Source organism: Macaca mulatta, chromosome 15 (genome assembly GCF_049350105.2).
Source record: "Macaca mulatta isolate MMU2019108-1 chromosome 15, T2T-MMU8v2.0, whole genome shotgun sequence".
NCBI lineage: Eukaryota > Metazoa > Chordata > Mammalia > Primates > Cercopithecidae > Macaca > Macaca mulatta.
This window is the reverse complement of record NC_133420.1, coordinates 122,991,627-123,013,373: the sequence shown is the minus strand read 5'-3', so window position 1 is coordinate 123,013,373 and position 21,747 is coordinate 122,991,627. Positions and strand designations below refer to the sequence as shown.

At 40.2% G+C, this 21,747-nt stretch overlaps 1 protein-coding gene and 1 non-coding gene across 3 annotated transcripts in view; both read left to right on the top strand.

Annotated features, from left to right (window-relative positions):
• Positions 1 to 2,947: 2,947 nt before the first annotated feature.
• IARS1 (isoleucyl-tRNA synthetase 1) overlaps positions 2,948 to 21,747 on the top strand; it is a 76,380-nt gene continuing 57,580 nt past the window's right edge. The window contains exons 1-9 of one of the 2 annotated variants that reach the window (XM_015117255.3): positions 2,948 to 3,053; positions 7,435 to 7,560; positions 8,565 to 8,721; positions 8,933 to 9,052; positions 10,219 to 10,301; positions 11,005 to 11,122; positions 16,012 to 16,159; positions 18,589 to 18,676; positions 18,952 to 19,012. In XM_015117255.3, coding sequence (XP_014972741.2) covers positions 7,442 to 7,560; positions 8,565 to 8,721; positions 8,933 to 9,052; positions 10,219 to 10,301; positions 11,005 to 11,122; positions 16,012 to 16,159; positions 18,589 to 18,676; positions 18,952 to 19,012 — 894 coding nt within the window. In that variant the 5' untranslated portion in view covers positions 2,948 to 3,053; positions 7,435 to 7,441. Of the gene's footprint in view, positions 3,092 to 7,434; positions 7,561 to 8,564; positions 8,722 to 8,932; positions 9,053 to 10,218; positions 10,302 to 11,004; positions 11,123 to 16,011; positions 16,160 to 18,588; positions 18,677 to 18,951; positions 19,013 to 21,747 lie in introns of both variants that reach the window. The other variant, XM_015117256.3, reaches the window with a different exon arrangement.
• Positions 4,038 to 4,170, top strand: LOC114672939 (small nucleolar RNA SNORA84). Its single transcript, XR_003723462.1, has one exon. It is a non-coding gene; the product is annotated as a small nucleolar RNA SNORA84 (small nucleolar RNA).

The following is a 21,747-nucleotide window of genomic DNA, read 5'->3' as shown; positions in this document are numbered from 1 at the left end:
GACAGTTCCGAGGGCCTATCATTGAGCCATGATGTGTGTACCTAAAATTAGTATTTATTGATTTACCTATGCTGAATATAAACTCTTTAACTGTTGGGATTTCATCTGGTGTGTTAACCATTATGTCCCCAGTGCTTATGCTCAGTATGTGTTTTAAATAAGGGTCCAAGGAACTAAATAACTTGAAGAGTCATTCTGGATTCCTAGGTTTCCAAAACTTCAGACTTCAAGGATAGTGGGGACAACTACACAGCAGGATAAATAATTCACACGTTCTACCTTCTCTTGATGTAGATCACAGTTTATACCTTATTTTCTACTGCTGCATAGGAAATCATCTCAGTAACAGTCATTTACTCACAAATACTGCAATTTGGTCAAAACTCATTAGGACTGCTGATCTGTGCTCTGTGTGCTTTCATTGGGGTGGTTCAGCCAGGGCTACAGGATCTGCTTCTAATATGGCCCACTCAGTCCCTGTTCATGGGCTTCCTTACAGCATGGCAACAAAGCTCTAGGAGCAAGTATTCTCAGAGGCAGGAAGCAGATGCTGCCAGTCTCTTAAGGCTTGGCTCAAAAACTGGCTCAGAGTCACCTCACTGATTCTATAGGTTTAAACTGACACACACACCCAACCAGACTGAAAGGGAGGGGACACAGATCCTCACTTCTCAGTGGGAGGAGTGTCAGAATGTGTGGCCATAATTTAAATCCAGCACATGCTTCACAAGCAGACAAGTAACATCAACTAGCCTTTCCCACCCCCAGTTCCTGCTCCCCAGATAAAATCACCTTCAGCAATTTAATTTCTCTAGTATTTATCTCCATGTTTCTACCTAACATGCTTATGCTCTGATTTCTTGATTTTTCACTACCAGACACTACATATTCTGAAGACGTGAAAAAATTATTCTCCTCTTCAGTCCAAGTAATATATTTTGACTACAGTTAACTTTTTGGCTGGAATTTTTTCATTTGCTTAACTTTTTCTAGATTTAGTCTTCCCATACCTTCCAACTGTGGGACATGATGAGGTTTCTCTTCAAATAGCCTGATCAATCCTTTATTCTTTAATTCATAGTACCTCCCTCCTCCCTTTTTCCTTCCTTTCTGCCTTTGTTACATGCCCAGACAGGCCACAGTGCCAGGTGTTATCAGTACCAGCTCACATTGCTTTCCTTATCTGGAGAGACCAGCTCTCTAGCTCACTACACACCCCTTCCCCCTTTCCGTTCTCTTACGTGCCCACCTTATCTAAAGAAAGTTAAAATGTTTAACCAAGCAGGGTTAGTTTAGATTGTGAGGCCCAACTCCAGCCAATGGAGAAAAGGTACAGGGGCAGGGTTTCCGTCAGGGGGAAAGGCTCTCGTGCCCCTTTGTTCTGGTGTGCTCTCATGGTGACTGGCCAAGAATAAGCACCCCCCTGCACAGAAGTAAATTGCTTCGCTGAAAATCCTTTTCGAATGTTCAATTTCCTTAGGATTTTGAGCATTATTTCCAACACAATAGTACTATTAATATAAATGTTTCTCAATCAAATTTTTAAATAATTAGACTTGGCCTACCTCACATTTGTCCAAGAGCCCTCTGTCTGGCTCTAATCTGGGCTCTCTGGATAGGTGACAAAATTGAACCAAACAAGGTGGCAGGAATGTGAAAACTTCAAACACATTCCAAATACTTTCAGTTAATTAACAAGATTTGCAGCTACTAAATTATGTACGTTATGTGAGTATAGTCATGGAACATTGAGTTACCCGTGATGGAGGACATGAAACCACTTTAATCCTTCACACAGGGCCAAGATGGTAAGTAAAGTAGAATATATGCTAAACAGACTATCAAAATGTTCCTAAACTTAATAAGATACTGCATTCTACCTATTCTAGGCCAGATCAATTTTTCATATCCCTCTAATGGATACAATAAGCAGTAATTGAACTACTATATTGATTGGCAAGATCCAGAATTTCCTTTAGAGGCTCTGGGGCCAAAGCCCGAGGCCTACTGCCCTTTGCAAGGCTCCAGATTTTAACCAGCAGATCAGTAAGGTATCAAGCAGACTCATAGCAATGAAAATAAGTATGCAGGCCGGGTGCAGTGGCTCATGCCTGTAATCCCAACACTTAGGGAGGCTGAGGCAGGCAGATCGCTTGAGCCCACAAGTTTGAGAGCAGCCTAGGCAACACAGCAAGACCCCGTTGCTAAAGAAAATACAAAAATTAGCCGGGCGTGGTGGCGCTAGCCTGTAGTCCCAGCTACTTGGCCAGGGATGAGATGCGAGGATCATCTGACCCGGGGAGGTCGAGGCTGCAGTGAGCCATGACCGTGCCACTAAACTCCGCCTGGGCGACAGAATGAGACCGCTTCTTAAAAAAATTGTTTCTGCAATGTTTTCATTACCGGAAACATTTTAAGTAAAATACAAGAAAACTTTTAAACCTGGTTGTCAGGCCCTTCCTTCCCTTTTGTTATTATCGTTTCACGTAGCCATTTATGATAGGAGAAGCAGCTTTGGGGTCAGCGGCTCAGGGCCCAAAAGTATAATTATTAAAGCCATCTCTCCGGAAATTGCTGTTTGTCGATATGAATTTTAGGTACGAAGTGTCCAGTCAGATAAATACAAACGCAAACAAGATGAAGCCCCGACCTCGGCGCCCCTTCCCAGTGGGCCTTCACCTACACAGACTTGTCCACAACCCGAGGGCGACCTCGGTCTACACTACCGGAACGGACACCACCCGCACGCACAGCTCCGCACTCAGCGCCGGTTCGTTTTCCAGGCGGAGCCGCAAAGCCAGCAAGCACCACCGTCGCACCAAACGGACGAGTGGGCGTAATCATGTCCGCCGTGACCAATCGGCGCCTGGCTTGTTGGCAGGTGTCAGGCAGCGCGCACTGATTGGCCGGTGCGAAGCTGGCCGCCTTCCCTGGATCCCGCATTTTCAGCGCGTTGCATCACCTCCACGCGCCGGGTCGCAGCTTGGACGCTGGGAGAATTTCTTCCAGGCTTGCTGGCCTCCGGGGCCGTCCAGGCACGGGGGGCCCCTCAGGTACGCTTTTTCTTCCCTGCAGGATCCGGCCCTCAAAGGTGAGGGTCACGCACGCGTTACAGCCCCGAAACAGTAGCACAAGATTTAATTTTTAAAAGAACGTGTTTCTTCGGGGCTTGCCATTCGTTCGTTTCCAGCCTTAGGAATTTATGGTCGCCTTTTTGAATGAGTGGTGTTTGAAATGAGTAAAATCTTTTGAGAATGATATACATAGTATAAATTGGTATAGCTGTGACTTTATGTATAGGCAGTACTTTTTTTATATGTCCTAATTTATTACCTTTAATGGCTGAGTTTGATGTACCGTAATTTACTTCAGTCACCCTATTTAAATTGTTTTCAGTTATTTGCCTGCAGAAACAATTATTCGGTGAATGTCATTGTATACATATTTTGTACATTTGCGTGAGTGTACCTGTGGAGTCTATGTTAATAGGATATAACTAAATTGAAGAAACGTTTGAGACGGTCCCACCTTCAGGTTACATTTGACTTAATAGATTATGAAGACCTGAGAATAAAAGGGGAAGCAGAAATTGATTTAGAGGAGAATGAAAAGGGGCAACAGAAATAGACTTATAGGTAGGATCCACATGACTTGATGATTACTTGGATGTGTGTATCTTCTGAGCAGTGTCGGGGTAACTCAAAAATGTTATGCCTAGGTAATGGGAAGAGTACTGGAAACGCTAATACGGTAGAGTTAAAAAGGGAAGCAATTGTGGAAAGAATTATCATGGTTTTAGTGTGTGTTTCCAAAATATATTGAGGCAAAATAATATGAATTAATGTGAATAATATGTAGTGAATATCAAGGAAGGTGGTCTCGAAATTGCTGAACAGGAAGTTGAGGTTAAGATGACCTGAAGGAGTTGTGGAGAGGGAAAGAGTGAAGGGCCTGGATTATAATAAGAGGGAAGCAAAGAGGATGGCGTCCCTCTGCACAAGAAGGTTGTTGTGCAAGGTTAACATGCCCTGTCCCCTGCCCTGTGGTTGCTGGATGCTGTTGTGCATATACAGCTCTCCAGTGGATTCGATGGGCCATAGCAATCCTGTGATTTATGCATGGAGGCTGCTTCTCCTCAGCAGCCGCCATAGCCCGGTCACTGGTACATGGTTCTTCCTGAATAGACAATACTGTTATACTGAGTCTTTATGCTTGGCATAATAGTGCAGTGATTCTTAATCTTTGAGGAAAGTAGAGACTCCCTAAAAAACACAGTAAAAGCTGAGTGAGCTGGCCAGGCCTAGTGGCTCACGCCTGTAATGCCAGCCCTTTGGGAGGCCGGCACAAGAGGATCCCAGCCCAGGAGTTGAAGACCAGCTGGGGCAACATGGCAAAACCCTGTCTCTACAAACCATCCCTCTCCAAAAAAGAAAAAAAAAAAAAAGCTGAGTGTGGTGATGGTGATGCATAACTGTAGTCCTAGCTACTTGGGAGGCTAAGCTGGGAGGATCACCTGAACTCAGGGAGGTCAAGGCTGCAGTGAGCCGTGTTTGTGCCACTGCACTCCAGCCTGGGTGACAGAGTGAGACACTGTCTCAAAAAAAAAAAGAAGTAATGGTCCTTTTCTCAGAAAGCTTAAATCTTATTTTCTCAAAAACAAAAAATCAGATAGATATTCCTGAATAATTGTCAGAACAGTGCAAGAGTGGTGTTGTTCAGACTGTGATGTGAATGCTCATCCCCTCAGGATCTTGTTAAAATGCAGGTTCTGACTCCTAGGTGTGAGGTGAGGCTGGTAAGTCTGCATCTCTAATAAGCTCCCATAGATGTGGGCCATAGTAGGACCAGCCTTGAAGAGATTAGAATGTGTTGGTATCTCAAAGTCTGTTAGTCTTCAGATAACAATCCCATAAGTCTGAGTTGGCCTCTGATAAGGTACCCAGTGAACCTAAATAAATCAGTAAATGCACAAACACTTACTTTGGTCCTTGAAAGGCTAGAGGTTATAGTAAGAGTTGAAGATCTAAAATGCCTTACAACTTCCATTTAATACCTTTTAATGGTGTACTGTGATCGGAAATAGCTATTTCAGTTAGTTAAACAGCCCAACTGTTCCTGTCCCGTTTTTTCTTAAACTTAGAGGCACTCACACATCTGAAAAATTAATGAGGGTAAAAGAAAATGAAAGATACTACTTTCTTTTTTTTTTTTTTTTTTTGAGACGGAGACTCGCTCTGTCGCCTGGGCTGGAGTGCAGTGGCCGGATCTCAGCTCACTGCAAGCTCTGCCTCCCGGGTTTAGGCTGCCTCAGCCTCCGGAGTAGCTGGGACTACAGTCGCCTGCCTAGTTTTTTGTATTTTTTTAGTAAAGACGGGGTTTCACCATGTTAGCCAGGATGGTCTCGATCTCTTGATCTCGTGATCCGCCCGTCTCGGCCTCCCAAAGTGCTGGGATTACAGGCTTGAGCCACCGCGCCCGGCCAAGATACTACTTTCACAGAGTTTTTTTTGTGTGTGATAACTTGAATCAATAACTTGCTTAGACTATGATGTTTTGATGCTTTCAAAACTGTTTGAGGTATGTAGTAGTGTGTCTTTTCCTGTAGAGTTTATTACCCTGGACTGTTGCAGTTCTTGAGTACTTAAGATTTTTTATCTTCTCTGTTTGTTCTCTTATTAGCAATTCTATCCCACTCTAATCTGATATTGACTTGGAAAGCTTGTCACCCACCTTGTTAGAATTGTTAAGTAAATGTAAATAGACTTTGAGAAGGAAAAGTCTCAAGGGTGGCTCACTAGATACTTAAGTCGCAGATTGATCAAGTGTCTCTGCATGAGGTTATTAGCAAAACATTTTAAAAGACACTTTAAGATTTTTCTCACGGGACTAAACCAGAAAGGTATAGGACTCATCCTTCATAAAAATCATGAGTAAGCAATAAAAAAGGGTAAAATAAAAAACTGGAATCTATATTCGAATGTGAGATTCTCATCTTTTTAGCTTTAAGATTTTTAAAGTTTTACCAGTTTTCCTCAAAGAGAATATGAAGTTACTTCAAGAGAACTGATTTCTGTCATGTGAGTGTAGGTAAGAAAATTCTTAGTTACTTTGAGATATTTTTCTTCAGATTATCAATGAGTTTTTTGCACCATCAGATAGAATTGCCGAGATTTTCTTGCTTACTTTTGGAAACATTGTCTACCATTACTGAATATTAAATAATACTGTGTACCCCTCCCTCACACCATATACAAAGATAACTCAAAATGATTTGTGGCCTAAATGTAAGCAAAAAATCTGTAACCTTGTTTAGGTAATGGTTTATTAGATGACACCAAAAGCTCAAGCAGCAAAACTAAAAATAGACGAATTGGGCATCGTTAAAATTAAAAATCTTTGTGCTTCAGAAAATGCCATCAAGAAAATAAAAAGATGGCCCACAGAGCAGGAGACAACTTTTTATAAATCATATATCTGATAAAGGATTTATATCCAGAGTATATAAATAACCCTTAAAACCCAACCACAAAAAGAGCCCAGTTAGAAAATTGGCAGAGGATAAATAAGTATGTGTCCAAAGTGGATACACAAATGGCCCATAAGCACATGGAAAGACACTCAGCATCATTAGTCCCTAAGGAAATGCAAATCAAAACCAGGAGAACTACTTAACGTCTCCTAGAATGACTGTAATCCAAAGATGGACAATAAGATGTGCTGGGTAGGATCTGAAGAAATTAGAATCCTCATTCACTGCTGAGGGAATGTAAAATAGTACAGTCACTTTGGAAAACATTTTGGCATTATCTCAAAAAGTTAAATACAGAATTATCATGTGACCCAGAAATTCTTCTTCTAGCTACAAACACAAGAGAAATGAAAACATGGATCCACACAAAATTTTATACATGAATGTTCATAGCAGCGTTATTCACAATTATCAAAAAGTGGAAACAATACAGGTATTCAGGAAATGATGAATGGATAAACAAACTGTGGCATATTCATGAAATGGAATACTGTTCAGCTATCAAAAGTAATGAAGTACGAATACATATTACGGAAACCAGATGCAATAGGCCACATATAGATGATTCTTACAAATTTTCACATTTATATGAAATGTCCAGAATAGGTAAATCTACAGGGGCAGAAGGAAGATAAATCGTTGCCACTGGCTATGGAGAAGAAAGAGTGGGGAGTGACTACTAATGGTTTTGGGGTGTTTTGGTGGGGAGGGGAGGTTGAAAACGTTTTGAAATTAGATATTACTAGTTATACTACCTTGTAAATGTGCTAAAAAGCGACTGAATTGTACACTTCGTACATTACAGTATGTAAATTGTACATCAATATACACCCACATTAGTAATATGGTACTCTGTTATTCCTAGATTTCTCTTTTGACACTAATAAATTTGATTTCTTTTGCAGCAACAAAATGGTTCAACAAGTTCCAGAAAACATAAATTTTCCTGCGGAAGAAGAGAAAATCTTGGAGTTTTGGACTGAATTTAATTGTTTTCAGGAATGCTTAAAGCAATCAAAACATAAACCAAAGTATGTGAATTTTTTAGGTTAAGAGAAAGTCCTTAATAATAGTCATTTTTTATACTGAATTCCATTAAAGCAGATACTCTCTTTTTTTTGTTTTGTTTTTGAGATTGAGTCTTGTTCTGTCACCCAGGCTGGAGTGCAGTGGCGCAGTGTCTGCTCACTGCTACATCCACCTCCCGGATGCAAGTGATTCTCCTGCCTCAGCTGGGATTACAGGCGCCTGCCACCACGCTGGCTAATTTTTGTATTTTTAGTAGAAATGGGATTTCACCATGTTGCCCAGGCTGGTCTCAGACTCCTGACGTCAAGTGATCCACCTGCTTCGGCCTATCAAAGTACTGGAATTACAAGTGTAACCACCATGCGTGGCCTAAAGCAGATACTCTTCATTAATCTTTCTATTCCCAGAGTCCCCCAGCTGTCTGTATAATGGGTACTCAGTAGTAGATATACATTGAATGAATGAGTTCTCAGTTATTAGGGTAAATTTGGTTTCTTTAAAAGGTCATCTGAGTAGAATTTATGTCACCCTCTGTGTCACCCTCTTTCCACCTTTATCTTCATCACCACCCTCATATAGGCACTTATACCTAAGTACCCCATAGAAGGCTACTATAGTAGTCCTCATTCACCTGAAAGAGACTAGTCCTTTAATCACTGTTTTCATTGTATATCTCCTCTGGTCAAAAACTTTATGAGAGAGGGGTTTATTCCCCTATTTTACTGATGAGATAACTCAAGATCAGGATAAATAACTTGCCTTATGTCATGAAACTAATAAATGAAAAATGAATAATCAAATGGAGGTCTCTGCAGCTTTACCACAATTATAGCCTTTCTGAAGGCAGGACCACCAGTAAATATCAAATCAATTATGTCTGTCAATATCCTGACCTTGCTGCTTTTCTCCTTCCTAAAGACTCCACTATGACAACAGCTATCTATAGAAAAATGCTTTAAATTTTGATTGTTTTTAAATGACTTAATATATTTTTATTACCTCTTAGATTTACCTTCTATGATGGTCCTCCTTTTGCGACTGGACTGCCTCACTATGGACATATACTTGCGGGTACAATTAAAGATATAGTTACAAGATATGCTCACCAGAGTGGGTTTCATGTTGACAGAAGATTTGGATGGGATTGTCATGGCTTACCTGTGGTATGTTTGAGTATCCAGCTTTATAATTTTCTGATTTTTTAATAAGCATTAGATTTCATGTAATATGTTCAAGTATGATGACTGTTGACTGTCAGACCTTCTACTTCATTTCTATAGTATTTGTAGTTTGATTTGTTTTGTTTTCTAGAGTTGCATAGTTGCAGTTGTTTTCATTGGGCAGAGTGGTAACAATCTTATCACAAATTTTCAGGAGTATGAAATTGATAAGACACTGGGAATCAGAGGACCAGAGGATGTGGCCAAAATGGGGATTACAGAGTATAACAATCAGTGCCGAGCAATTGTGATGAGATATTCTGCTGAGTGGAGGGTATGTTGGGTTATTTTCAGTAGAATGAACAGAAAATGTAGTTATTAAATGGGCATTGAAATGGTTTGTGGTCCCTTGTGCTTTTTTTATTAATTTATTTTTTGTAGAAAAAGTATTAGCTTCCACCTTCAACCCTGTTACTTAAACTGTTAGCTTAGACTGAACCATCTCTTTTCTGACTTCTGTGTGCCTAAATTGATCTAACTTTCTTGAATGATCACCAATAGGGAAAAATCTGATAAGTATAATGTAGATATATAGGCCTTTTCTTTTTTTCTCAAATACTTTTTTCAATTTTTTAACTTTTCATTTTGAAATAATTTGACTTACTAAACAATTGAAAAAGTAGTATGATGAGTTCCCCTATATCCTTCATCCATCTTTCCCAGCTGCTAACATCTTCAGTAACCATACTATTAATAGAATTTTCAAAAGCAGTTGCCCCATTAATTTTTATTTCTGACCAATCACATACTGCCTTCAGTTGTCATGTCTTTTTAGTCTTCTTGAGTGTGGAACATTTATTTAGTCTTTTGTCTTTCATGGCCTTCTCACTTTTGAAGATTGCAGAGCAGCTATTTTCTAGAATGTCCCTCAGTGTCTGAGGTTTCCTGATTTAGGTTACGCATTTTTGGTGACAATGCCACAGAAGTGATGCTGTGCCCTTCTCAGTGGATCGTATCAGGTGGCATGTGTTGTTGTTATGTCTCATTGATGGTGATAACTTTGTTCACTTGGTTAAGGTGCAGTCAGCTTTCTGCTTTGTAAAGTTGTAGTTTTTCCTTTGTAATTAATAAGTATATTGTGGGGAGGTTCTTTCCAAATATTCTTTTTCTTGTCATACATTCACTTATTAATTTTAACATCCGTGGATGGTTTTTGCCAGTAATAATTATACCTGTGATATTTGCCAAGTGTTGGTTTTGGTAGACTTTTATAAATGAATATTTATACTTGTAAATAACATTTTGTGCATGTAGAATGAATGCCAAGAAAACTGGTTCTTAACCTTACATAGTATGTTGTTGGCAATATAGATTTACTTGTACCATTGATTATTCTATTTTCCCAAAATTTTTATATGTGGTGACAATAGAAGTAAACAAACGTTGATGTAAAATTATAAATATCATTGTCTAATGCTATTCTAATATTAATGTTTAAAGTCTACTGTTAGCAGACTTGGCCGATGGATTGACTTTGACAATGACTACAAAACTCTGTATCCACAATTCATGGAATCTGTCTGGTAGGTTTATTTAAAATTGTAAATATCATAAATATTCTATAAATATTCTGTTGTATTGATTATTGGAGAAGTGCACTAGCATGAATCAGTTTATTTTTGAGTCCATCATTATTTCTCTGAAAATCTTTGGGAACAGGTTTGTTATTGAATGTAGGACTTTTCTTGTTATTTTTTTGAGACTGAGTCTCACTCAGTTACCCAGGCTGGAGGGCAGTGGCGCAGTCTTGGCTCACTGTGACCTCTGCCTCTCAGGTTCAAGCGATTCTGCTGCTTCAGCCTCCTCAGTAGCTGGGATTACAGGCACCCACCACCATGCTTGGCTAATTTTTGTATTTTTAGTAGAGATGGGGTTTCACGTTGTTGGCCAGGCTGGTCTCGAACTTCTGACCTAGGTGATCCACCTTGGCCTCTCGAAGTGCTGGGATTACAGACGTGAGCCCCTGCGCCCAGCCTGCCAGTTGCTTCTCTTAGTTAACATTATGTCTTAAACATCGTTTGATATCAGTAGATACTAGCATTTTAATGTCTACCTGATGTCTTACTATATTGATCTGTTATAATTTACCAGCCAGTCTCCCAATGGAAGACATTGTTTTTTCACTTATTTGGCAGACAGAAACTCCAAACAGAAAATGGTGTAAGTGATTGCTTTTTCAGAAATAGAATTTTGGTTATGTAATTGTGAAACTCCGTCTCTTACCAGGTGGGTCTTCAAACAACTCTACGATAAAGGCCTTGTTTATAGAGGTGTGAAAGTCATGCCCTTCTCTACGGCATGTAACACTCCACTGTCCAACTTCGAGTCACACCAGAATTACAAGGTATGTGAAATGTAGAGACATTATTCAGCATTGAGTTCTGTAGGTGGAAGTTGAATAGTTATGATCACAGTAGGTATTCCCAAGTACACCCAATGTGGAATGTTGCCCACAACATCAGTCACTTTGGCCAGTTCTTACTGAGTGCTGAAAACATTGCCAGTTAGTATACTAAGGCTCTGTTAAGATGAGGGATTTTTTTTCCACATTGGATTTATGATGTGTCTTAATGTGATAGGTTTTGCTTGTTTTAACCGTATTTTTGTTCCTCTCTGTTGGGTTAACAAGTCCAGCTTTGACATACTTCCCTGTAGTCATCATTTCTTAAAGGCTGGGTAATTTTATGCCTTATCTGGAACCTCATGATACCATTTATTTGTTAACGGTATTTGGAAAAAAATTAATTTGAGATGCCAAATGGTATTTATCTTTCTTCTGATGAAATAGAATCAGTTGTTGTTATTGGTATGATTGAGGTGTTGAGACGTGTTTGATGTTTACAGGGTGTACTGTTATACCGTATCTAGACAGATATTAAATACTAGTGAGTCTTCTGAAATGTGAACTTTCTCTTCTCATGTGTGTATACTGAGTTGTTTTCCATTTTGAAAGTTTATCTGACCCACTGTTTTTAAAGGATGTTGACTTGTTTGGAATTCTTGTTTCATGGCCTAGGTTTGAAAATTACATTAGTAAAATTTGCCTTTCAAAGCACTTTTTATTTATAGAATGCTTTCACATATCCTGTTTGATCTTTGTAAATCCTTGTAAGGCAGGTATGATGATTTCTGTTATCTCCTTACTACCTCTCTGATTGTGCTCATGTTTGTATTTTTTTAGTAAAATATTTTAAGCACTTAACAGGGTAGAGAATAATGCAGTAAACACAAGGTTTCCAAGGCTTACCTTTGTCAAATCTTAATATATATTTAGTTTTTTTTTTTGAGACGGAGTCTTGCTCTGTCACCCAGGCTACAGTGCAGTGGCGTGATCTCGGCTCACTGCAACCTCCGCCTACCGGATTCAAGCAGTTCTCTGCCTCAGCCTCCGGAGTAGCTGGGAGTACAGGTGCCCACCACCACGCATTTTTAGTAGAGACAGGGTTTCACCATCTTGGCCAGGCTGGTCTTGAACTCTGACCTTGTGATCCACCCACCTTGGCCTCAAAGTGTTGGGATTACAGGCGTGAGAGACTGCGCCCAGTCTATTTGGTTGCTTTTTAAAAACACTTGAATGTGGGCAGTTTCAGGGACATGTAAAAGTAGACAGAATGGTATAATTAATTTCTGTAGGCCCATTAAGGCCCCCAGCAACCAATGACTGGCTAATTTTGCCTCATTCATACACATATTCTTTCCCACTTTCCTCCCAATTTTGAAACAAATTCCAGATATATTATTTCATCAAGAAATAATCCAATATAGATCTTTCATAAATAATCTTTATCTTCTTTAAACATTACCATATTAGCTTTCATTGTCACACCTTAAAAAGTCATTAGCAATTCCCTTTTTGTTGTTGTTGTTGTTGTTCTTGAGATAGAGTCTCACTTTGTCACCCAGGCTGGAGTGCAGTGGCGTGATCTCGGCCAACCGGAGCCTTGACCTCCCGGGCTCGAGTGATTTCCCATTTCAGCCCCCTGAGTAGCTGGGACTACAGGAACATACACCATACCTAGCTAATTTATGTGTTTCTGTAGAGACGGTTTCACCATGTTGCATGGGCTGGTCTTGAATTCTTGGGCTCAAGCAGTCCACCTGCCTTGGCCTCCCAAAGTGCTGGGATTGTAAGTGTCAGCCACTGCACCCAGCTACCTTTAATATTTTTAATTTAATATTATTGAATTATTTAATTCCTGAACATCATCAGTTCATATTTCTAATGGTTTAATCATTTCCCAAGGGGTTATATTTTATTTTTTGTTTTTTTTTCAATCAGGATCTACCAAGACTTAAACACATGGTGACTGTTGTCTTTTTAGGTTTTGTACACTTTTCCGTTGGTTATATAACAAGTAGTGGAATTATTGAGTCAGAGTATTGTTTGTTTTGATTTTTATTTTTTTTGAGATGGAGTCTTACTCTGATGCCCAGGCTGAAGTACGGTGGTGTGATCTCAGCTCACTGTAACCTCCTCCTAGATTCGAGCAATTCTCCTGCCTCAACCTCCCGAGTAGCTGGGATTATAGGTGCCTGCCAGCACGCGCAGCTAAGTTTTGTAATTTTAGTTGAGACACGGTTTCTCCATCTTGGCCAGGCTGATCTTGAACTCCTTACCTCAGTTGATCCACCTGCCTCGGCCTCCCAAAGTGCTGGTATTATAGGCATGAGTCACTGTGCCCAGCTGAGTCACAGAGCATACTTATGTTTAGTTCTAATACTAGGGTTGGGAAACTTTCTTCTGCAAATTAAATATTTTAGGCTTTTCAGGCAAAATGTTCTCAATTTTGTCACCATTCTTTGCTTACCCACTGCATGAAAACAAGTGATGAGCCAGATTTGGCCCGAGGGACATAGTTTGCTGACCTCTATTCTTTTTTTTCTTTTTTTTTTTGAGACGGAGTTTCGCTCTGTCGCCCAGGCTGGAGTGCAGTGGCGCGGTGTCGGCTCACTGTAAGCTCTGCCTCCCGGGTTCATGCCATTCTCCTGCCTCAGCCTCCCAAGTAGCTGGGACTACAGGTGCCCACCATCACGCCTGGCTAATTTTTTGTATTTTTAGTAGAGACGGGGTTTCGCTGTGTTAGCCAGGATGGTCTCGATCTCCTGACCTCATGATCCACCCACCTCAGCCTCCCAAAGTGCTGGGATTACAGGTGTGAGCTACCGCGCCCGGCCATTGCTGACCTCTGTTCTAAGTGGTCTGTGTATTGGTTGTTAACCAATGGTTTTTAAAATTTTTTTGACTTGGCCAAGTACAGTGGCTCACACCTGAAATCCCCGCACTTTTGGAGGCCGAGTTGGGTGGATTGCTCGAGTCCAGGAGTTCAAGAACGGCCTGGGCAACGTGGCAAAACCCCATCTTTACTAAAATTACAAAAATTAGCTGTGAGTGGTGGCATGAACCTTTAGTTCCAACTACTCCAGAGGCTGAAGTAAGAATGATGTGAGCCCAGGAAGTTGAGGCTACAGTGAGCCAAAAGTGTGCTACTTCCCGCCAGCCTGGGTGACAGTTAGACTCTGTCTCAAAAAATATATATATGTGTATGTATATGTATATATACGTGTGTGTGTGTGTATATATATGTGTTTTGGCTTAAAACTTTGTTTTTAGAGATAGGATTTCAGTCTGTCACCCAGGCTGGAATGCAGTGGTGCAAACACAGCTCACTGCAGCCTTGACCTCCTGGGTTCAAATGATCCTCCAGCCTCACCCTCCTGAGTAGCTGGGACCACAGATGTGCATCACCACGCTCAGATAATTTTTTTTTTATTTTTGTAGAGACAGGGTCGTACTATATTGCCCCAGCTGGTCTCAAACTCCAGAGCTCGTGCAATCCTCCTGTCTTGGCCTCCCAAAGTGCCAGGATTATAGGCATGAGCCACCGTGCCCTGCCTAAAACATTTTAATTTTTTACAAAAATTAGCTCGGCGTGGTGGTGCGCACCTGTGGTCCCAGCTATTCAGGAAGCTGAGGCAGGAGAATGCTTGAACCCAGGAGGCGGGGGTTGCAGTGAGCTGAGATCACGTCACTGCACTCCAACCTGGGTGACAGAGTGACACTCCGTCTAAAAAAAAAAAGAAAAGAAAAAAAATTAATTTTGACGTAGTTTCAAACTCACAGAAAAGTAGAGTTCTTTATATCCTTCAGCTAGATTCCCTAAATGTTAACCTTTTACCACATTTGCTTTATTCTTCTCTGTTTTTATGGGAGTGGGGCATAGTACCCTTTGAGAGTAAGTTGCGGGAATTATGGTCCATTCCCTCTAAAAACTACATATTTCCTAAAACCAATAACATTGTTTGAAATAACTGGAGTTAGAAAATTAACACTGATACTATATTACCTCATGGGTAGGTCTTATTGGGTTCTGCTTATCCTAGCAGTGTCCTTTGTAGTTAAAAAGAAAGAAAGAAAAAAAAAAGACCTGCATCCTGTGCTTCATGCAGTGGTTTATCTCCAGCCTTCTTTAATCTTAAACAACTCTTTAGTCTCTTTATGCTTCATAATACTGACATATTTGAGGACGTACAGGCCAATAGTAGTGTCCCTTATTTCAGGTTTGTCTGATGTTTTACGTGTGACTAACAGCTCTCGTGTCACTTTGTTTAAATTGCAGTTTGTTTTTGTTGGGGATTGATTTTTTTTTTCTACTTTAGAGCTATTTATTTTTAAATCCTTGATATTTTTGTATTGAAACATTGCCACAAAGTTGGAGACAATCTTGTTCTTATTTAATAAGCTGAATTTATATGGGTTTATTACAATTTCATGTATGTGTTGCTTTAGTAGGATCTTTTTGGTATTTTGGGCATAAAGATAACCATATTCCAGAACAGTTATCTTTTTGATCTAACTCTTCATGAACTTATAAAATAATCATAATACTGAAACCTCCATCATATGTTCCTCCTTAGACATTACTTTAAAAAGTTACCAGAGGCCAGGCCCGGTGACTCAGACCTGTAATCCCAGCACTTTGGGAGGCTGAGGTGGGAGAATCACCTGAGGTCAGGAGTTTGAGATCAGCCTGACCAATATGGGGTAACCCCATCTCTACTAAAAATAGAAAAATTAACCACATGTGGTGACACGCACCTGTAATCCCAGCTACTCGAGAGGCTGAGGCACAAGAATCATGTGTTTATTTTATTCCTCTTTAGGATCAGTTCCTTTTTCTTAGGTGTCTGTTATTGTGGATTTGTAAAACAATACTTTACCTCAATTTATTTTAGGATGTTCAAGATCCTTCAGTATTTGTAACGTTCCCTTTGGAAGAAGATGAAACTGTATCTTTAGTTGCTTGGACAACCACTCCCTGGACTCTACCTAGTAACCTTGCTGTCTGTGTCAATCCAGAAATGCAATATGTGAAGATTAAAGGTAAGTGGGAGACTGGTTACTTATGATTAGTATGGATAAGATAATTTTATATTTTGGAAAATGTGAAAGCTTTCTTTTTGCATGAAGAATAGAATTATTTGAAAAGAAGCTGACTTAGTTAGAAAAATAACCTCAAACATTTGTTTTCACTTCTAATTGAGAACTAACACAACAATCAAAATAATACAGAGATGTAAAAAGTAGAACATAAAATTTTCTTATAATTTCCCGTTTATAGTATGTTTTTCCACACCATGCCCCTGTGACAGATGAAGAATCTAAGATTCAGCGATGTGGCATCACGTCGTTACTAGTAATTGGTACCAGAACTTGAGAACTTTCTGCCTTTCAAATGTCCCCTGGTAGAGAGTTACCAGTCTCAACAAGGGCCTTTCCAAGATTTAAAAAGAAGTTTGGTACTTTGTGAACAAATATACCTTCAGGTTTGGATAGTTTTGTGGCGGTAAAAGAAAAAGAAAAACTCGTTGTCAGGAAAAAGGGTATGGTGCAGCTGCTGTGGAAAACAGTAACATTTCTTCAGAAAGCTGAATGGAATTAACACTGTGGCCCAGCAATTTCACTTCTGGGTGTTTTCCCCAAAGAATTGAAAGGAGTCTTGAACAGTTACTTGGACACCCATGTTCAAAGTAGCATTATTCTCGATAGTCAAAAGATAGAAGCAACCCAAGTGTCTCTCATTGGATAAATGAATAAACCAAATAGGGTATTTACATATGATGGAATATTATTCAGCCTAAAAAAGGAAGGGAATTCTGATACAGGCTAATCCTTGAATGAACCTGGAGGATATTATGCTAATTAAAATGAGCCAGTCACCAAAAGACAGATACTGCATGATGAGGTATCGAGAAGTGAAATTCAGAGAGCGAAGACTAGTAGAATGGTGGTTGACAGAGGCTGGTAGGGAAGGGGGAGTTACTGTTATTAATGAGTACAGAGTTTCAGTATAGGAAAATGAAAAGGTTTGGGGTATTGATAATAGTAATGATTACATAACATGGTAGATGTATTTAATGCTCTGTAAGAATGGTTACCATGATTTTTTTAAATAGTTGTATTAAAACAGTCAACTTAATTGAACAATAGCTTGTGCTGACAAGGGAAAAATACTGAGAAAGGAATGGGAAAAGATTAGGTATCAGAAAAAAGGTACAGAGGGAGTTTTTTATTTGTTCTTTCCTGGGAGCAAATAGGACTAAGAGTTGACCTGCTGGAAAGAGCTATTGGCCACAAAGAGACCTGGCTCAGGTGTCTGCAGCTGCTTCTCTGGAGCAAGGACAGTCCCATCTGCACAATTTCTTTGTGTCACTGGTGGGTCACTGGCCATTCTACAGTGAGCTTGACAATCTCAGCAGCCATCTGACTGAGATCTCAAGACATATCACCCATCTACCTGTGTATAACTCTTGTGCTTGACAGACTTTGAGTTTTATCAGAAAATGTGGGCTCCACTTACAATGAAGTTCCTGTGAGGTCAGAGCTAGGGCGTGGCAGCCTTATTCGTAGTAGTTTTTCAATAAATTGCAAAGGCTTTTGCAATGACCCATAGAGACTTATAGTGAACTAAATATATGACATAGGCTATAGTAAATCTCAGATATGTAATATAACTTATGAGTGAGGGTTTAAATTGGCCTAGATTTTCAGTATCAAAGTTTTAATTGTTCATACATTGGCTCCAGCTTTTCTTTTCCTAGGATGCCCCCGATATCCTCCAGAAACACTTACAATAAGAGTACACAGATACATCAAGGACGTTCATTATCCCAGTATTCATAGTAGTGAAAATTTGAAAACAATTTAAGTGTCTGTCAACTTGTTAGAAATAACTCATACCTCTATAAAATGGAATCCTATAGAGCTCTTCAAAAGAATGAGAAAAGTCTGTATCTGCTAATACATGGCAGGATGTTGACAGTTTAAGTGAAAAGCTGCAAAACCAGATAGAATATTACCTCAATTAAAAAAATAAAAAGAACTTACATATTTACATGTATGTTTGTTAGTATATACATAGAAAAATATCTGGATCAATAGATACCCAAATGAGAATGTCTGAGAGGGGATGATAATATGTGGCATGCACTTTGTGAGCTACTTTGTCAGTGTTATTTTTAAACATTGACATGTTTACCCTATGAAGGAAAAAATAACGATTTACTTAAAATGGATATCTGAGCAATAAATAATAACTGCCGACTGCCTACGTGCATTTGATGTTTTTGTCATTTTCATGTTTGGGAAGCAGTATACCCTAGTGTTCTTTGCAGTATTTCTCTGTGAGTACTGGGCACACCAGAGGCACATGGTACAGGAGCTTCGTAGGAAAACAGTATGCTTGATGTATACTTTAGAATCAGCCAAATTCAGAATATAACCCAAGTCCACATTTTTCCTTTTTCTCATAGATGTTGCCAGAGGAAAATTATTCATTTTAATGGAAGCCAGATTGTCAGCCCTTTATAAATTGGAGAGTGACTATGAGATCCTTGAAAGGTGAATATTCAAATAGTTGCTCTGTGTGTGTGTGTGTGTGCATGTGTCTGTGTGTGTGTCTTTAGTTTTAAAAAGAGAGAAGCTTTATTATCCAAAAGCTTGCATTATTCACATTTAGTTTGAAGTACTAATACTAATACTTTGCAGTCACACATTACAGCATTAATGGCTAGGGCTAAGAAGCCAGTAAACCAGAGGGGAGTGGTAGCTTGATGTGGCTGTAGCGTCATATTTGATTTTAATCTAATTGTGAGTTTACCCTTCTCCTTTTCTAGATTTCCTGGTTCCTATCTTAAAGGCAAGAAGTACAGGCCCCTGTTTGACTATTTCATGAAGGTAAGCTTAGGGACCGCTACTGTGGGGGCCTTCCACAATCTGATTATTTGATAGCTGGAGTGTTGTGATAAGTGGAATTGACATTGCTTCTATGAGTGTACTTGAATCCAGAAAGTCTGCTTTAGTGCCAACAAAATTAAATTGTTTGTGTTGCTTTTTTGTTTTAGAGGATTTTTTTTTTTTTTTAAACAGGGTCTCCTCTGTCCCTCTGTCCCCCAGGCTGGAGTGCAGTGGCACGATTACGGCTTACTGCAACCTTGACCTCTTGGGCTCAAGTGATTCCCCTGCCCATCTCAAGTAGCTGGGACTACTGGCACACACCACCACACCTGGCTAAGTTTTTAATTTTTTGTAGAGACAGAATCTCGCTATGTTACCCAGGCTGGTCTTGAACTCCTGGGATTACAAGCGTGAGCTACTATGCCTGACTGGGATTTTTTGTTGTTGTTTTTGAGACAGTCTTGCTCTGTCGTCCAGGCTGGAGTGCAACGGCACGATCTTGTCTCACTGCAACCTCTGTCCCCCTGGTTCAAGGGATTCTCCTGCCTCAGCCTCCCAAGCACCTGGGATTACAGGCGTGCTGTAATTTTTGTACTTTTTAGTAGAGACGGGGTTTCACCATCTTGGCCAGGCTGGTCTTGAACTCCTGACCTCGTGATCCACCCGCATTGGCCTCTCAAAGTGCTGGGTTTACAGGCATGAGCCACCACACCCGGCCAAGCTGGGATTTTTTATTTGAACATTTTTCTCAAGTTGTATGAGGAATCACTTTACATTTGATTGGATTTTTAGGTGTATATTTTTATTGCATGTAGTCTACATACCACCCAGGGTATTTATTGAGGTGTTTGTTTGTTTTGACAAAGTTAAGATAGTAAATCACAGTAACACTGTGTGTAAAGATAAACACAATTTTATTTCAAGGAGGTTAATGAGGCAGGTGTTTTAAATCTAGGCACCACGACAGAGCTCATACATTTAGCACCTTAGTTTCTTCAGAGTCATAAAGTTGTTTTATGTGGTTTTATTTTCTGACAATGAAGAATCCACAGCTACAGTTGCAAACCCTGTTGTCACCACTCCCACACTCTCACCAAAAGAATAATGTCGGCCGGGCGCGGTGGCTCAAGCCTGTAATCCCAGCACTTTGGGAGGCCGAGACGGGTGGATCACGAGGTCAGGAGATCGAGACCATCCTGGTGAACACAGTGAAACCCCGTCTCTACTAAAACTACAAAAAAACTAGCCGGGCGAGGTGGCGGGCGCCTGTAGTCCCAGCTACTCGGGAGGCTGAGGCAGGAGAATGGCGTGAACCCGGTTGGCGGAGCTTGCAGTGAGCTGAGATCCGGCCACTGCACTCCAGCCTGGGCGACAGAGCGAGACTCCGTCTCAAAAAAAAAAAGAATAATGTCAAGGAGGAATTCTTCTATCCTTATTTAAAGGTCTTGAAATGAGATAATGAGCAGACCTGGCCTTATGGTTATGTGGAAATAATAATCAACTAGACATATCACTTACATCCCATCCCAGAAAAAAATGTTCGCTGAACCCTCTGTTGTTTATGTTCCGTGTGGGACAAGTCTGATTGATTCAGGAGACCTCTGTGGTTTGGGCCCTATCCACAGTGTGTCTGTTACCTGCCTCTTCACTTTTGTGCCTCTTGAGTGTTTTCCCACATTTCTCATTGCCTACATAATAGCCTTCTTCCTCCTCCCATGTTGCTGCCCAGTGGATTTACATATGCTCTGCCCTCATCCCATTCCTCCCTACAAGCATTAGTTACTTCCCAGCATTCGGGACGTGCCCTCCCCAGTCAGTGTGCGGCAGACCTGCTTCCTGACTTCATCCTTCCACATTACTTTAGACGTATCCTTTATTCAGTCAAACTGGCTCTTCCCTTTCCTGCTTCCCTGCCTTTTTTTTTTTTTCATTAAGTTTTCCTACCATTTTAGAAGTCTTCATCTTTTCTTTATGTTGCTATCTGCTGAGTTAACTCACCCTTCCAGTCTGAACTCAGATGTCATCTGAAAGTTTTCTGAAATGCATCTTTGGTTTCTCCCTTGGAAAATGTCATTACTTCATTCCATTCTCCTATCATATAGCTTAACATACTTTGGTTTATGTTGTGTTTTTTTTTTATTATCTAAAATCTCTTCCACTGGATCAGTGACTCTTTACCTTTCTGAATCACAAAACCTGTTGAGAACTCAAAAAATCAACCCCCTGAGAAAATACACGTGGACACACTAGACAGGAACTTTAGGTTAAGTAGAGGTCTGTCTGGAATATGCACTTGGTACATATAAGTTGAATAACACCTACTCACTAAATAAACTTTACCTAACTACCTGAAACCTTCGGTGACTTTAGACAGGTACTATAAATCGTTTGACCCAGGACAGAATCATCTGATGTTCACTGAAATATACTTGTTCTGAAGTATCAAGGGAAGCTGTGTCAGCGGACACTGCCTATGGAGCAGCACTGCGGCTCCTGGTGGTTGGTATCTACTGACCTGGGTGGAAGCAGCCCAACCACGGCCTGGGTAGGCCCAAAGTAGACCCTGAGACAAGATGCAGTGATTTTGTCTATACTGCTTCTAAGTATAGAACATGTAACTAAGTATACATGTAATTCTAAGGACCCATGTATTCTGTCTTTCTGTTTAAACTATTGAAGTTTTAGCACCTGTCATACCATAACTTCTAAAATGTTTCAAGGTGATTTGAGTTACA